This window comes from Gigantopelta aegis, chromosome 4, assembly GCF_016097555.1.
Source record: "Gigantopelta aegis isolate Gae_Host chromosome 4, Gae_host_genome, whole genome shotgun sequence".
In the NCBI taxonomy this organism is placed as follows: Eukaryota; Metazoa; Mollusca; class Gastropoda; order Neomphalida; family Peltospiridae; genus Gigantopelta; species Gigantopelta aegis.
In genome coordinates, this window is record NC_054702.1 from 73,201,536 (window position 1) to 73,220,498 (window position 18,963).

Genomic DNA, 18,963 nt, shown 5'->3' on the forward strand with positions numbered 1-18,963 from the left:
ACTTAACAATTGCAGTCATTGAGATATAAATTGTCTTGGGTCAAGTGCGTCCACAGATGGCACTTTTCTGCCACAGGTTAAACATTTCTATAGTCGGTATTGCTCCTCAATGATGGCAAACTGTATATACCTGGTGTATATTATCTGCTAGTTTTGTGTTTTTGAAATATGTCTACACACAGCAAAATAACCTTTCAGTCGTGTTGATTTACTGCAAGTCACTTTGAAAAAACCCCAGGCAAGCTCAAAATTGACGTCAGTGGGTCATGTCACCATGGCAATGTTTCTAAAAATCTTGCTATAGGTGACAAATTCTTATGTTCGAGCTCTGTAGATTGAAATATGAAGTCCAACTAGGTCAAATAAAACTTACATCTTAATTTTCAGACACACCCATTTCTTAACACATTGTGAGACACTTATTTTTACACAACAATATCCAACGTATATCAGTTTAAAAGATCTACAATGATGGCACTGATCTACACTAAATGATGTCTGCCCAATGAAATTAATACGATGACACACGTTGACTTAACTTGGTGGGAAATTGTACATTTTTAAGACTCGTGTCCTTATCTCTCGATTGCTGCTCAATGTTATGGATCTCTGTCTGTGCTTATCAATTGTGTGACATTAAAAGGTTTGAGTCTAGACTATTTTATTCTTTTCAGCCAGTTACATTAATTTAATTTTGTTTAATGAGTTGATTTTTAGAAGTCTGATTTATGTGATGTTATTCATAATTACACTGAATAAAAAGTTTAGGATAACAGTCTACATATAATTAAAGGTGCATTGGCCAACAAAAAAAAAAAAAAGATTTATTATTTTTTTTACGTGCTGAAAGCATAGTCTTGCCTTAACATATTTTAGACATATACATGTATATATTGCAATTCAGATCAAAATGTTTTGTGGTCCCTGTGCACAAAGCCCTAACTTTAGAATGGAGTACTGCCAATTATGATATTCTGCACTCGAATGCAAAATTCTGGGTGTAATTTGTGGTAAAAGAAGAATAAAGATAAAGCCAATTTAGTGTCTGATTTTACAAACACCCACAACTCCCCCTCCTCCAAAACACTTAAAATGAGAATTAGAACAGCAGGTAAAATGAACACCAAAGTGAAACCCATTTTAATTTTTTATGCGGAAAGGACATGAACAATGGAATAATTTTTAACTAATGTTAATATGTCCAAACAGTTAAAAAAAAATTCAAGTTTTAATTTTTAATGGCTTAAATCGTTGTCATTTGACCTAAAATGGGAAACCATAACAACCTCAATGCATAAGGATCCTATGTAAAATACTCGAGATATTTCACTGAACAATCTAAACACAAACTAACAAAACAGACAGTGGTATTGCAATACCCATAACCCCTTCAAGGCAATTCTCAAGATATATGTGAATTGCACAACAATAAGTGAACATAATTTTGATTTCTCATTTTATTTTATTCTGAAAAATAAGATGACCAAATGAAATGGTAGATAATGACTTGATGCAAGACTTAATATATTATGTGTACTATAATGAAACAGGACTCAGCACTATCTACTGCATTAAGCACCAAAAAAAAAGGAAAATGTTCACAAAATGTGACTATGGATTGATAAACCATGAAGCTATTTACAGTAGTTAAAAATAGAAATTTTGATACATGAATATTATTTCTAATACTTAACACTTGAATTGTTTGTAAAAATAAATATTAAAAAAAGTCCATCTTGTTCTGCATTATTTCTTTTGCAGATCACAAAATGGTTGCACAGTATGGGATCTGTGCTATGTTATGATATAATATAACAGACAAATGTTCCTCTTGAACTTGGATCAATCTGAAAAATATTAATGATGTGGAAATGAGCATTTTGAATTCTAAGCAGTATTCACAGTAAACCAAATAATTCCTACAAGAATCCTTACGTTCCCTTTATAAAAATGGGCAGCATGTATAGTCCGTTTAGGTCAAAAGGGAACTGATGAATTGGCATATAACTCTAAAATAAATAATGCTAAAACTTGTATAAAAGGTTTTAAACCCATACCAACTACCATTAAAAAATGTTACCAAAAAATATCTATATGAACAAACGTTTCTTAACATACTGCAATCAAATTATACAGATTAAATCTTATTTTTAATACAGGGGTGAAGACAAAATGCTTTCACAGCCATAGTATGCACCCTCACCTTCAGTGATACTGAATTAATCGAATGCAGTACACCGAGACCAAAGGTAGAACTGCACATGCTTTATCTTGACTGTGCTATCAGTTTCCTTTACACTTGGATCATAAAAGAAGATTGTAATTTGTAAAGAAATTTATTTACACTAATTTTATTCTCTTTTTTTTTTATTTGCATTGATATGGGTTTAAAATGTAAAATAGGTTTTTATATAAATTTTAAGTTTATACATTATATGCTTACATGCCAATTCATTGATTGCCTTTTGACACAAATTGACAATAACTAAGTGGTAGAGTGCTTGCCTAACTGGAACATCAAATGCCATGGTATATACTGACCTGGGCCTAATTTCACAAAACATTGTAAGCCTAATTTTGTATGTAAACGTCTACCCACAATTCTTATTACTATTATAGTACAAAAACTATAGTTGGAAACACATATATTTAATTTTCTTTTGTCCTTAAAATGCTCCATTTTCCTTAATGATGTAATTTTCTTCATGACATAGATGCCAAACACTTGTAAATGAATGCCCGGTATAACTGTTAGTCTCAGGCGTAAACTTACAATGTTTTGTAAAATTGGCCCAGTCTCTGGCAAAATGGTGCTTTTTAGAAGGTGTAACCTATACACACATTTAAATTAGCCTGCTAACAGGTGGGTTTTTTCTTCTTCAGATCTTTAAACTTCAATATAGATTAACAGTTTCATTATAAAGCCCAAATTCATTTACAAATGCATTTCTCATGAATACGCCTAATATCAACAAGATCATCAATTCTCTAAAAATATTTTCTTGCTGCAAAATCACAGAAGCTCTTCCCCAAATAGTTGAACAGCCAGAACATATTTAAGCAGAAATGTTTACAACAAAGCAACCAACAGGAACAAAAGAATGAGTACATTAAGAATTCTATCCAGAATGGTTCTGCTGGTTCTAACTCAGGAAGTCGATGTTGGCTGAGAACCTGTAAATCTTGATGGCAGGGCATACGGAGCTCCAAGAAACTGGTCAGCAATCAAGCCAGCCTCCCGCAGTCCACTAAGGAATGCTCCATGCACTGTGGCAGGGTAGTTACGCACTGTGTGCTCTCCCGCAAAGAACAGACGAGGTAGACTTCCCTGTTGTGGTGAAATCGGGGTGGCCAAGAGGTCATAATCATTTCCTGTGGAATAAACGGTTGTAGATATTGATCCTGGTAATTAATAACTTTGTCTTGTCTTTGTGCATAGCTCTAAGCAAGCTCAAGTCTTTTATTTTGAACTGACAGAGCTGAAAATCATATTTGCATCAAATCTTTAACTTTGTGGAACTGGGAGCTTGAAATTAAATGCTTTGCTTTTAATTTGTCCAATTTCCTCATTATTCAATAGAGTAATTAAGATAAGGTGCTTGGTAAAACAGTTTAGGCTAGTCTTATTTGAGATTTTGATGAATAAGCAATAAATTATTAAATTATCTCCCCTCTTCCACTCCACTCATTTTTGATATATGGTAATTGTCAGGAAAACCCCAGAAATGCAATAATTTGGTACGAACCCGAGGAGCCTGCTGCAACATAAGAATAAGAGCCTCTAGAAAATGGATCAGCACGCCACCTGGTGACTAGAGTTTCCTTTGGCTGAAAAAAATGTAGACTGATGTTTCAAGTTTGGGATTAAACTAAAAATGTTTCCAAATATCCCAATGGAAGTACAGGACTGTAATAATAGAGTACAGTACAAAACTAACGTAACTATCTGAAAATGACAAGAAGTATGGCAGATAACAAAGTTGACCAGACCATGAACCCATCGCTTATATCATTTAAACTAAATTACAAAATGCAAAAAGTACCCTAATGCAATGTGTTCAAACCAAACAATACACAATAAATGTACTATACAAATGCTTAATACCCCTTCCACAATACTGCCTTGAAAATCAGAAAACTAAAAATTACCTGTGGAACAGCATTATTTCCAAATATTCCCTTCAACACTGAAATGGATCTTCCGACAATGACATCGTCACTAACATTTTCCATTATAGCAGCAGCTTCTCCAGCTACCAGTGCGAGCAGGACCGGAGCTTTGTAGAGATTCCAGAAGAGAAAGAGTTCACCTCGACTTGCCGTCGTACTCCCCACATTACCAAACAGGTTCGCATTAGGATCCCAGAATACACGATCAAAACACAATACAACCTGAAACAAAAAAACAAAAATAATTTATAAAGCATCAACAAGTCAAGACTGATATGGAATTGAATAATCACTGAATAAGATGGGGAGTGGAAAATATAATCTCAACTATGCATAAATTTTACCATAATATGTTGAAAACACTGCTTAAATCAACTTATATAATAATAATTGATTACTAAATAAAATCAATCAATTATTAGATACAAATAGTTTCCAAAATAAGACTGCAATACTCATGAACCAACACAAACAATGGAAGCTATTTTGAAATACTTGTAGTTATATAAAATTACTCAGGGTTTCTTAACAAGTGTCTTGGGCTGAAAAAGTATGCAGATAACTCTCTTTTTTAAGATAACAAATATTAATTAAAATGACCAAAATCATATCCAATTAGCTGTACAATATTATTGAAATCAATTAAAATCACATTTTCTTTTTCTGCCATCAGTAATATGTACAGTCCCCCCCAGCCGCCACCAAAACAATGTTAAGAAGACATAAGACTAACTTTATTCAAGTTTCCAAAGCCAAGCCTCTTTATAGCAGCAGCCTTCCAGTCTGGAAGAGGTGGGACATACTGAACACTGTTGACACCACTACCCCGCATACTCTCCTTGAGGACACCCAGTGGCAAAGTGCACAGGACAGCATCACCTTTGAAAGTCTGCGGGTTGGAGTTATTCCTTGCACTAGTGGTTACCACTTCAACACCTGTGAAAAATATTACCAAACAAAGTTATTATCTTGAAACAGGGATGTTATGTTCATTTAAAATAACATAAACGGTGAATTTCTAAAAAACTTAAAACTATATTATATCATACTTAAATGAGTTACTTTTACCCCACCAACCCCTCCCCTCCCCCCAAAAAGAAAAGAAAAAAAGAAACACTGTCCCTATTGTGATAAAAGGAAACAAAAGTTGAGAAATTAATCCTTAATAATGTATTAACAATAATTGAAATTTTTGTAAAGAGATTCAAAAGCATCTGCCTTGACAAGCTGCTTTCGTACTGTTACTAGTTCCTTACCTGATGTAGTATATCTGACTTGACGTACAGCAGTGTTTAGTTTTATGTCCAAACCTTCTGACAGAGCCACTGGTACACAGGAGTAACCATTCCGCACTGAAAGCAATAGTGGTCAATTATGTAATACTGTGGACTGTTTTGAGAAAGTTGAGTATTTATGACTCAACCAGGAAATCGTTTTGCAGGTGTGGAATAGTGTTTGTACAGGTGAAAATAGAGAAAATACACCAGTATACTGTTTACTATTACAAGATTCATAAACTTCTGTCATAAACCAAATTTCTTAACTTTTAAAAGTATTTTCCACGACATGTTTTTGGATTCTCAACAACAACAAATCTTCAATCACCAATGTAATACTAGTATTTTGGTGCTGTTGAGTTATTTTAAAATAAATAATAATAATAATAAAATTGATATAATTATGACCCAACTATAAATATATCACGACTTTTCAAGATTTCCGCAACAAATATGAACCGTGAATTATCAACATTTTCAAACTGTATGCTAGACTTTAAAAACAAACAAAAATGTTTCTTAAGAGGTGAAAGTGCAGTTTGTATGTGTGTCAAAATATGAATAATTGTGAATGGTCCCACACCTGTTAGATGGCTGCCTGAGAACTCAAAGTCATCATCCTGGTCCCAGTGTTTCAGAGACAGCGTGGTCAGAGGTGTGGCGTTAGCAAACTCCAAATTTGCAAAATGCCAGTCCAGAATCTGACGGTCTCGTGAAGACAAGTAGACATCACTACATGAAAGACAAAACATTATCAACATCCATTTTTCAATGTTCAGATATCGTTGTTTTTTTTATTACTATTACACATTGCCAATTGGTGTACTCATTGTGTTATCAATATATTTACTTCAATCAAGCAACTGTAATTAAATGAAACCATAAGAAGAAAAATAACTCCAGCAAAAAAAAGTATTTATAGGCAGTACCCATTTCATAGGAAATACCAATTGAAAAGCATCTTCAAAAGCTAAACTACTGAAATATATTCAGACTTATAATTATTACCAAAATAACACAAATAATCCAAGTAATAAAGCGGCATGTACACTGTAGCAGGAAGAATTTACAAATCATGCTTCCTGAACACAAACCTTGGTGGATTGGATTCGAGTATCTGTAATTTTTCTTCTATTTCCTTTTGCTGTGCCTCCAATTGGTCATATTCCTATGAAAATGAAGTACACAGAATCAAACATCTCTTCAAATAACTTTCTTCTTCATTATAAATGTATAAATCAACTGCTGTTATTCTGCAACATATTACAATAATAAAAACAATATGTTAATAAATTCTCTAGGTTTTCCCCCGCTATAAGCCCCCCCCCCCCCCCCCCCCCCCCCCACCCCACCCGATCCTAATGAAATATAATATTTGTCAGACATATTGTAGCCATTGTGAAAGCTTACTATTACCATGAATGAATGTTTTACGACACCTCAGCACACAACAAATACATTGGCTATTGGGTGTCAAACTAAAGTAAATTATTGTGTAAATGACACTATTACAAAGAAGAATTGCATACCTTACAACAGGCAGTGAGATCTCGTAGTTTGCTTTTGACTAGAAACTCTGCTGTGATATCTCGCGGAGGTTTAACCTCGGACGCTTCCCTCCAGTGTTTATGAAGCTCTTCAATTTTGTCTTTTAATGAAAGCATCTAGAACATACAAAATCTATTAATAAGATGTCAAATTTGCTATACAAAATATCGAGAAACTTACACAGTAAGTAAACAATAAACCACAATCATAAAATCATTCACACACATGCAAATGAAGCATCAGATAACAACAAAGACATAATAAATATCTATTCAAAAAATAAAGTACATGCCAATTAATTTATTACTACCGGTATTCAAAAGAAAAAAACACAATATGAATCAATCTAACCATAATTAACACTAACATAGTCTATTATTAGACAAAACATACATCATTACAAAATAATTTTAAATTCAACAGTCCAATGAAAGAAAAACAACTAAATTAGGTACGCTTTTTATTATAACGTCAAATACAATACAGTATAAAACATTTAAAGGGCCCTGACACACAAAGAATTTAAGTTTGTAGCTCACATTATTTTGAGTTTTCTTGAGCTTTTCTTGAAGTTCAATAATATTTCTTTGGTGCTCACATTGCTTTTCCTTCACATGCTTCTCCTGCAACCTGGAGGAAAATAAAATAGACAAAAATGTTATTCATGAACTGAATACACCATTTTTTTCATTGGGTTAACCAGACTCTTACTTATCATTTAAGTGTGCAACATCAATTTGGTTTCACAAGCTTGCTATTCCCACATCTCTACTCCACCTTTTGAAAACGAAACCAAAATGTTGTTTAATTAGAAGTCTATAGATCGGGGCCCAATTTTTCACAAAACATTGTAAGCCTAGTTTTGCATGTAAAGGTAAATCTACGACTAAACCACAATTTTTATTACTATTATAATACAACAAATACAGTTAAAAATACACAGATTTCATTTTCTTTTGTCCTTAAAATGCTCCATTTTCCGTAATGATGTAATTTTCTTCGTGAAACAGATTCTAAACACTTGTAAATGTATGTCTGATATAACTGCTAGTCGCAGATGTAAACTTATGATGTTTTGTGATATTGTTCCCAGAAACTATGTCAATATGCATTCACAGTAACAAGACTGAACATTTTAACTTAAAACAGCTAAAATGTTAACCCCAGAATAGAATTCTACTTTTGTTTCAACATATCACAATGCAAAAACACAAAGCTACTCAGAATTTAGTATATCAGCAACTAGTCTGAATATAAAATGTATATTTGTCTTATATACTACTAATTACGTTAAAAAAAACATTCTCATAAATTCCAATTTTTTTTTATAGCACAAACAGAACTGATAACTTACTTTATGATTGCCTCCAGTGCTTGCCCAAGTGAAGCAGGTTTTCCTTCTATATGATTAAACTCCATTTGGTGTGATAAATATGAGGTTGCTTCTAAGAGACGGTTGAATTCTCGTTCAACCATTTCATCCTTCTCCTTTGGTACTTGCTGTAAAAATTTGAAATGCATATAATAGCTCAAGACAAAAGTACGATCACCATCCAGGTAAAAACAACAATAACAAACCTTACTTCATGAGGTTAAATCAAATTAAAATACAGCAATCAGCTCAGATGTTTTATTGCACAGCTTGTTAAAATATTATTTTTTGCTCTAACTAATAATATTTAATCCACAATTTATAAATTTACAACAAAAATAAGTAAATGATTTTATTAGGTACAATTTAGAAGCTAAAAATATTTCAGACAATGACAACTAATGTTGATCAATTTACAATTTTAACATTGAATTTGGACCTTGTAAAATGAATGTTTAGCTGCCTAACTTAAATACAAATGTAGCCATAGAAAAAACAACTGAAAAATATTTGATAATCTAGAAAGTTAGTTTTGTATAATTTTGCATGTCTTCTCCTAACAGCACCACAACTGGACAAAGGCCATATATGGTATATGCTTTCCTGTCTGTGGGAAAGTGTATATAAAAGATCCCTTGCTGCTATAGGAAAAATGTAGCAGGTTTCCTCTGATGACTACAAGTCATAATTACCAAATGTTTGACATCCAATAGCCAATGAATAATTAATCAATGTGCTCTAGTGGTGTCTTTAAACAAAACAAACAAACAAAAAATAGTAATCTTCTCCCAAACTTACAGTAGTGCCATTGGATTCATACAAGGGACATTTCTGCTTAATCTTATGTAGCTCCATATTGATTTGTCGACTCAAAACAGTTACAGGATTTCCACCTGTAATTAGAACACAAAAATACTTGTCTACCAAGCCTCAAAATAAGCTGTAGTGAACGCAAACAATCAGTAGGTTATGTGGTATTTCTGTCATAACCGATTTGGATATCACTCAAGTTTAAACATTTTAACTGGAAGAAAATATGTTGCCCATCAGAACAGATTATACTAAATGTCGGATAAATGGATAATAAATAATAAAGGATTGTACTCAACATGAAACTTTTTGGTCAGTAAATATCAGCGTGTTTAGATGAAATCCTGCGAAATGTTTATGCAATTAAAATGGTGAATGGAATTTTTAGCGCCATAAGAAATACAATAAATGTAATTAGAAACATGTTATTTTGTTTGGGTATTATTTATTATATAGTAAGCATCATCACCTGAGGAAATTATGAAAACCATGCACTGGAAATAAAATGTGTTTGCTTTGCGAATTAAAAGATACTAAATTGTGGAAGGCAATAACAATTGAAACCGTACCCAGTCCAGTAACCACCATTGCTCCAAGATCTGCCACATAAGCATTTTTTCTGAAAGTCGCAATTCTTCCTCCAACACGATCCTAGCACAATAATAAAAAATTATTAGAACATATATAATTTTAAATATATATATATATATATACAGACAAATGTTATAATGACATTTGTTATCTCACAATTTAGAATATCCATAAGTCAAGAAATTATCCCATTGCATAATTTTCTCCAACAACTATAAGGTTTACCTGAAACCAAAGATATATCTCAAACTTATTTATTTGATTCCTTCAACATTTCGGACCACAAAGTTTGTAATTAAAACAAACATTTTCTCATGTTTGACAAGCCATGAGCTCTGATCCTTAATTATATAAAATCTGTAAGTCCTATTACAATGTTTTAAATATAGACCTTACAAAGTATTATTTTATCCTATAACCTACCCATAGCGTCCATGTGATATTTAACATATTAACCCAGTTAATAATGTTTTGCTTTCAAGGGGTCATTTGTTTACAAGCCAACATGACTTGTATACCTGTGCGTAACGTTTTCATAAGATTTAGTTAAACTATATTTGTGCTAATCATGATGACATATTACAGATGGAGGTAATTTTAATACCATCAAATGCTAAAAATTGTATTAAATGTTATATGGTAAATATAATTCGCTACTATGTTTTTTAATATGTAAAATTTCAATCTTGTCTAGTTAATCGGTATTTGTTTTACAGCAGACCATAAAAAAATACTGATTAACATATACTCAGTTGATATTTTCAATATAAAAAAACACTTACGATGAACCCTTTATCAGAGCTTCTAGAATTTTCTAAAAATCCACTAGCCATGAGATCAGATTTTCAAAATCCACTAGCCATGGTTAAAAATCTAATAGCCCTACTTCTGTATGTACTGAAAATTTGTACCAAAAATACTAGAAAGTAACCCCAACCCAATATGCCCAACACACTTTATAATCACTATTAATAATTATTAACATGTAATTTGTAATATGTTTATTTATCATTAATTATTCCAAATAAATTAATATACATTATTTAGTGTACTGTTGAAAAATGCAAAATGTTACAGTCTGCAAAACTGGGGTTCACTTTTTGTTTAATTAAAAAAAAAAAAAATCACATTATTTAATTTTCTTACACATCCGATTGTGAGAACATCAATCATTATTTTTGATAACACATACATGCTAACACATATATGTGCGATAATATTTTAAAGACATACAACTGGTCACCAATTATGTACCATCCAACTGTGTGAAGTACAAGTTAACCTGAGATTGATTTGTCTGTGACACACAAGTTAACTATAAGTGCAAGGGCCGTAAATAGGTTTCCGTTGGAAAAAGACATTTAAATTTATTTTTAAAATGTTTTTTTCTGGATATGTAAGAAATAGAATACAACATTCGTGTCTATCAGATACCATTTATCTTACCACTTGTTGTAAGATAAATGGTATCCAACGACCACTCATGTAGTATTGTCTGTATCTCAAATGCCAAGTGCTATCCTATTTTTGGCAGGTAAATAAAATATAAGGAACCACACGTTTTGTATGTACTGCCCAAGAAGATTGATACATTGTCTAGATCAGTTTCATTACAAAATGTTAACACTATCAGCAATGGAAACTAATTTTGGTGTACTTAATATTAATTGGCTGGTTCCATTTGCATTACGCCTACAGTATTTCTTAGAAATCATTTTTGTCTATTCAGATTAGATGTGAATAAAATTAAATTGGTAAGTAGATTAACTGCTTAGATGGTATATACTGATGATGATTAGATTTTGATATGAGACTGGTGAATAAATGGTGATGTTTCTGCTGGGGATTGGGGTTATTGTTTAGTTCTATGTATACTATGATGTAAATGTCATAACATAGAGAATAATACATGAGCAAAACCGTTCTTAAACAACAAGTTGCAAGATAAATGGTATCTAAAGGACACAAATGTATTGTTCTATTTCTTACATATCCTCAAAAAACTGATTTTAAGCAAATTTTAACATCTTTATCGACTAAAAGATATTTACAACCCTTTGCACTTGTAGCTGACTTACGCGTCACAGACACATGATTGCCAAGTTAACTATATGTCACAGTGTAATTGATTTCCACGGTGCTGTTTTTGTATTGGATGTATTGCATTGGTGACTTGGTCATCACCTAGGAGCAGACAGTCATAAGTCTTGGAATTGTTAACACGTACATGTGTAAACAACTATGTTACCAAAAATAACGCATGGCTTCATTTATTTACCCTGGCTTCTAGAAGTACAACGTCCATGCCAAAAGACATCAGTTGTCTTGCTGCTCCCAGACCAGCCATTCCTGCACCAACAATGATGACACGGCCATGCTTTTTAGCTAAAATAAACCAAACCATATCTAATTACACAAGTCTATTGACAGTATTGTGATAAGTCAATTAAGACAGCTAGAGGGCAGTTTATAGAATTTCTTTTTAGTCTCCTTTATAATGTATTAAAAACAAATACCTTAAATCTCAGCATATTGCTTTTAAAATCACTCAACAACTTTTATTTAATTCCTAAAACAAAAGGTGAGAACTTTATGAAATTTTTATTTTATTTCAAATGATAATGAAATAAATGCAGTTTGTTGTTTTTTGGGGGAAGGGGGGAGTCCGAAAATAAAACCACCTAATCCTGATGGGATAGTTAATTCCTTCAAGTATAAGATGACCATATTAAAAAAGTCGATGAAACGTTTGACATGGCTAAAGTAAAAGTAGATCCAACTATGGACATTTTAAAATTACATTCATGTATGACATCTACAGTGGATATTAAACTTGGAATAAGTAAAATAAATATTAAAAATAAGTAAAGTACCGGGAATAGGTTTGAGTCGTTTGTAGACACCAAAGTTGAAGAACCCATATCTTTCCAAAAAGGAATGTATCCGCATAATGAGTGGCCCATCACCTGTAGATAATAAAATACATTGTGCATGTTAAATTCTGAAACTGATACTTTTAATTGTCCAAGTATGTACATACAGTCAACTGGTTATAATGGCCATGTTTGTTCTGCGCTTGTATTGCCATTATAAAGAGTTTGCTGGTATAACAATCTATTAAAGAGTTATCTCCCATAGTTTGTATATTTAGTTTTTCCAGTTAGTAATACTATAAAATGTAATAAACTACTAGCAAAGAAAGAAAAAAAAAGATTTTTTTTTTTATTTGCTGGTGCACTGATGAACCAACTTTAGATGCAAGGCCCATTTTGCTTTATTGCACAAAATATCACCAACAGTCTATCTGCTAACAAGTTTCACCCATTTTGTGCTGAAGTGGCTTGCAATTTCATCTTGTATGTGTTTTGGGTGAATTTCTTTAAAGTTTGTTATTAGCATTTGAATCAACCATAGCTAATCTGATATAAGCCAGATGTCAAATGCACAACACAATGCCTCTGAAAGGTATTAAAATTACAGAAAGAAAGAAAGAAATGTTTATTTAACAACACACTCAACACATTTTATTTACGGTTATATGGCGTAAGACATATGGTTAAGGACCATATAGATATTAAGAGAAGAAACCCGCTATCGCCACTTCATAGGCTAGTCTTTTTCGATTAGCAACAAGGGATCTTTTATATGCACCATCCCACAGACAGGATAGTACATACCACGGCCTTTGAGCACTGTACCACTGGGCTATGTCCCGCCCCTTAAAGTTAGACTAATTGTCAAAGTATTCATGCCACTTAATTAGTGATATATCTGTTTCCTGTTTCGGTTTTGACAAAAGAGTAGAGTTTCGGTTTCATTGACATTTTAATGAAATCTTTCCCTAAAATTTTGTGAACATTTTCCCCCATATATAAAAAATTAAATTGTTTGTCAGTATGGTTTTATTTTGCAACTTAAAAAAAAGTATTGAAAATAAACCCCCGAAATGATGTTCAAAAGAAACTCACTCAGAATACTTTGGCCGAAGTTTAACTATGAATCAAATAGTCAAGTTGTTTCAAATGGGGCCTCGGGTAATGTCACACAATATGATAAGAATGGCCGACATCATTGTAATTGTATTCATTTGTAACCTGAATTAACTTTAACAAGCAATTTATCATAATTCTCATTTTGATACAGGTGTATTGCAGTGTTAACAGTGAAACAATTTTTTGTCTCAAAAATTAACGAAAATAGCAGAGATTGAAAAACCTACTGAAAATACCGTGGCCAAAGTATTGGTACAAATCAAGGGTTCAAATAAATAATAAACATGGATGACTTCTGCAGAAGACATAAGCACATTAAAAAACACCATGTGAATAGACAGTATGTTCGCACACAAATGGTTTTTTTTGGACTATGCCTCGTTTTCGCCAAGTTAAAATGATAACGAGTATGCATTGTAAACGACACTGTGTGACATTTCGAAACGTGTACCAAATTCACAGATCAAACATCACAAAATGCTAAAGTATGAGCCGTTTAGCAGGTTAGTGGCAGAAGTGGATTTTGGCATCGACTTGCCTACAATCTCCACAGTTATGGTTTTTGGTTTTCATTCCAGAACCGAAACCAAACTTATTCCACGGTTAACCGCACATTAACTACACTTAACATTTATTGACTAATACTGATGACAAAATATATGTTCTGTAATTTTCTGCACCATTGTAAGCATCAAACAATGCATGTTTGTTACTGGAAATAACTGCCAATTCAGCAACTCAAATATTCCATTATAACGATCAGATTAGCATGGAAACATGTTGGTTGCCAGTAAACATTTGCTGGTATCCGAACATTGTAAACATTTGCTGGTATCCGAACATTGTAAACATTTGCTGGTATCCGAATATTCCATTGTAATGAATACCATTATATGAGAGTTGACTGTATAATGATTTTTGTAAATTATCAGTATTTGTTAATTTGATTTTGGCTTTTCCTCAGCTGATGCATCCAAAAATGTCATGTATTATTATTACTGTTGACAGTGAAAGCATGGAAATTCTTTTGGAATATATTTTTTTTTTACTTTGCTGCTTGATATTGCAATTTAAAAACAAACAAAAAAAGGTTTTGAGAACGTTGTTAGCATTATTTGTGCGTCTTGTTGAAAATGGCCCATTATTATAACAATTATTATTATGATTGTCAACAACTTTTCCCCCCAGCTTAGAAACAATTGACCGAATGTCGTATTCCTATTTAAAATGGTGACTTACTGTTGTATGGTGCTTCAATGTTTGGAAGGGCTGTCTCGAATGTTAGCTGCATTTTGGGATTATCAAGCCATAGTTGAAGCTGTAATGAAGATAAATTGTAAATAAATATACACAACATGCAAATAACCATATTATTTTTTAAACCAATATATGACATTAAGTGGATTTAAATGCATTTATTACATGCAATTATGTAAAAATACACCAGGACAGATGGTTAATAAAGAACTGCCACAAAACATAAGCATCTTTAAAATATCATGTTACATTACAGCACTTATGACAGAGAATTAAGATGAATTTTGCATTATAAATGTGTGTAAACAATAAAAACAAAAGTAAAGTAAAAAAAAAAAAATCAAAATATATCCACCTGGCATACAGTATCTGCCAATATTAAACATTTGCACATCTGAAATGTTTACATACAGGAAAATAACCCAGGGGTTGTAGAATTTTTATAAAATCCACTAGCCATGAGATCAGTGATTTTTAAAATTTATAAGCCACGATTAAACATTTACTAGCCCTACTTTACTTTAAGTTACCGTAATACAATTTTACTAGATAATAGTAATAATCAGATGTTACCTAAAGAGAGAGATAGAGCTTAAAAACACTAACATTGGGGTGTGAGGGCAAGATATACACATTTACAAAATAGACTTAAATACAACACATTTTTTTCACTAGCCGTCAGGCATGGCACTAGTAGTTATTTACTAGGCTAACATTGAATAACACTAGCCACGGGAGTGGGGCTAACATAATCTAGAAGCCCTGTAACAATTCAGCCATGTTTATTTGCTTCAAATGTCACTTTAAAAAAAATTGCCATCTATAGGCAGGCTCAAAATTGCTGTTGTTGGGTTTATTCAGCCATGGCAATCCTTTTAAAAATTCCTGTGAGATACAAATCCTTAACTCCGAGCCCTGCACTAGCAAAACCTCATTTTGTCATCAGTATTAAGTGTAGTTTATGTGCAGTTAACTGTGGAATCAGTTCGGTTTCAGTTCTGGAATGAAAACCGGAAACCATAACTGTGGAGATTGTAGGCGAATCGATACCAAAATCCAACGACTCATAGTTTTGTGTTTTGTGATGATGATCTGCGAATTTGGTACACGTTTCAAAACGTCACACAGTGTCGTTTACAATGCGAACTCGCTACCATTTGAACTTGGCGAAAATGAGGCTGAGTCTAGAAAACCCCATTTGTGTGCGAACATAATGTATATCCATTTGCTTGTTAATGGTTGGTGATAGACACTAAACAGTGTGGCCATTTTAAACATAACAATACATATATACTTACAAGTCTATTTCTTATATATAAGAATACTTTCTGAGCTTGTGGAGGGCCTTGAAGAATATCTGGAAAACAAGCTGCCTCTTGAGATGTCATTTTGTCAAAGGGGAGACGACTCTGAAATGCAGCTCCTTCCAAACCTTAAAAATAAATAACAATCAATAAAAACATACACATGCCAAACAGCAACAGAATTGAAAACTAACTATTACAAATTCTACAAATATATAACATTTAAGCAGACCTTGAATGGAAACAAAATGAGGGGAGTTATTATTAGTTTGCCTAATATAGATTATGGGGATCCATTTAAGATATTACAATACTGATACCATATAAATTCACATACTAAGTAATGGGATTACAAACATTCAATCAATCACATTGTGCACACCAACCTGTTGGATCATCATTATGATCACTATCTTCAGCCACATCTGGCTCTGGCCCTGCCGCCTCTACTTTGGCTGTTATTGGAGGAACCTGAGCCAGTTTCTCTTTCTCTTTTTTGAGTTCACCTGACCCAGTATCTTCATCAGAAACGCTGGCTGCAGGCACATCCACTTCCTTGTACTCAACCTATTCATGATCAGAAACAAACAAAAAAAGGAGTAAAGTTTGTTTTATTTAGCAACGCCTCTAGAGCATATTGATTTTTATCTTATCATTGGCTATTGGACGTCAAACATATGATCATTCTGACATATTGCTATGTATTATTATTATTTTTATTAATAATAAAATTGGATTTAAAAGTCACAGCAAAATGTCTCTACATGTACCTGGCAGAAAATATTTGTTTAAAAAAAAAACCTTAGTAGCTACTGCTTGATCAAATAAAAATTGGTTAAATAATGTCTTACTAAAAATTGTGTAGTGATCAGTCAAAACGTACATATAGCATAGGGAATTGCCATATCAGGCCTCTGAGAACTGAAAATATGTATAATTCACTTCAACGGGTTATACAAAAACAAATTCAGGTACCGTAACCCATAAAATTTCAACCAAAAGGTAACAATTATTTTTTGCACAATACAATGAATCATTACACATGTACATAAACTGAACATCCACCATCATACTGAATACCACTTCAATGCATGCATACCTAATATTAAAAATGCAAAATAGACTTGTAAGGGATAAACATGACTTCTCAACCATAAATAATGTATCCCCTGAAGTCAAATCTACTAATAGACTGGTCAAATAACTTTAGCTAAAAATTATTACACGATTCATCCCAATACCTGCACAGTATAAATTTACTTAGAACTATAAACACCAAAACTAAAAGTATGAGAAATCCACATCGATTAATATATACCTGTCCTGTTGATTATTAAAGGGGCATTCCTGAGTTTGCTACAATTTTAAAAATGTTATCCACTAACAGAGACTTTTTAACGATTGTAATTACATATCAAATACATTTTTCTGCATAGCATATTAGTGGCTGTATATTAAACGTGTTTCTGATCTTTTTAATATTTGTACTAGGTTATAATTTCATTTTATTTTCAAAAAAATAAAAAAATGTGTACGTACGAAATTATTTGAAGACAAAATCCAGTTTGGGCTTCTTACAAATATTAACACGACCAAAAACACATTGAATATACAGACATTGATATTCTAAACACGAAAATATATGTAATATGTAAGTTTAATTGTAGAAATATTTTATTAGTCGGAAACATCTTACAATGCAGCAAACTTAGGAATGTCCCTTTAACATAGACTCAGTTGATATTTTCCATATTAAAAAATACTCGTGGCGAATCCTCTATATATAATATATGTATATTTATTAGTTGTTTTTTTAAGGTTCCAAATATGACGGATTATCATATCAACAAAACGTACAGGTATTTTGATGGAACTCAGTAAACTCAGGAATGTCCCTTTAAGAAAAATTAAAGAGTAAGGTTTTCTTTTATTAGTTCATCAAGATTAACCTCGAATACAAGTGCAAGCACAAGCCAAGGTGCTTGCACTTGCATTTGAGGTTAATCTTGATGAATTAGGGCCAAAGATGAAAAAAACAATGTTCTTCTAAAAAAACGGTTTTCCTACATTATTTTTTTAAAACATATTTAGATTATAGATACATCATACCGAGATTGAGAGGTATCCGTGTGCCAAATATGAACAATGTACATATATCGGCATTAACATACGGGTTGCGAGAGCACTGGGTTCCTTTTTAAAAAACATTTTGACATCTATTGGACCTCTGCACAGAAATAAACATCATAATAATTGTAATATCGTGCCGTGACGTTATCTTGATGAACTATAAGTATAATAAATTAGGCTAATTATAAATTAAATGTTACATATGCCTAATGTGTGAAAAAAAAATGGGTTTACACAAAACTAAATTTTTGCAAATGAAACTATCGATGGATAGTTGTTAGTAATCAAATGGTGCATTTGTGAAGTGTCATTAAAATTAATCCAACACTAAAATACCACGACGTTCGATACCTTTGGACGTTTTCTTCTACTTCTGTCGGCGTCATCGGATTCCTTTTCGTCTGTCCGGGGTACTGGTCGTTTTCGATCCTCACTAGTAGACTCTGTCTTATCGCTTTCTTTACGATCTTTAGAAGTAGTTGTTACCGATTTACCTGATGCACTTGACATCT

General features: G+C 32.5%; 1 protein-coding gene across 1 annotated transcript; it reads right to left on the reverse strand.

Moving 5' to 3' along the window:
- Positions 1–862: 862 nt before the first annotated feature.
- On the reverse strand, positions 863–18,961 carry LOC121369986 (lysine-specific histone demethylase 1A-like). The gene is made up of 18 exons (XM_041495068.1): positions 18,803–18,961; positions 16,708–16,888; positions 16,316–16,449; positions 15,000–15,078; positions 12,642–12,734; positions 12,047–12,153; positions 9,747–9,828; positions 9,166–9,260; positions 8,350–8,495; positions 7,535–7,625; positions 6,977–7,111; positions 6,542–6,615; positions 6,031–6,179; positions 5,427–5,522; positions 4,904–5,106; positions 4,150–4,392; positions 3,747–3,828; positions 863–3,372 (listed from the first exon to the last, which is right to left on the reverse strand). The coding sequence occupies exons 1-18, from the start codon at positions 18,959–18,961 to the stop codon at positions 3,149–3,151; spliced, it is 2,373 nt and encodes a 790-aa protein (XP_041351002.1). The 3' UTR covers positions 863–3,148.
- Positions 18,962–18,963: the final 2 nt, after the last annotated feature.

Coding starts and splice junctions, on each gene's coding strand:
- LOC121369986 (XM_041495068.1), bottom strand. CDS start 18,961: ATGTCAAGTGCATCAGGTAAATCGGTAACAACTACTTCTAAAGATCGT. Junction 8,496..9,165: donor ATGAATCCAATGGCACTACT/GTAAGTTTGGGA, acceptor AAATTTTTACAG/CAAGTACCAAAGGAGAAGGA. Junction 3,373..3,746: donor TGTTGCAGCAGGCTCCTCGG/GTTCGTACCAAA, acceptor TTTATTCCACAG/GAAATGATTATGACCTCTTG.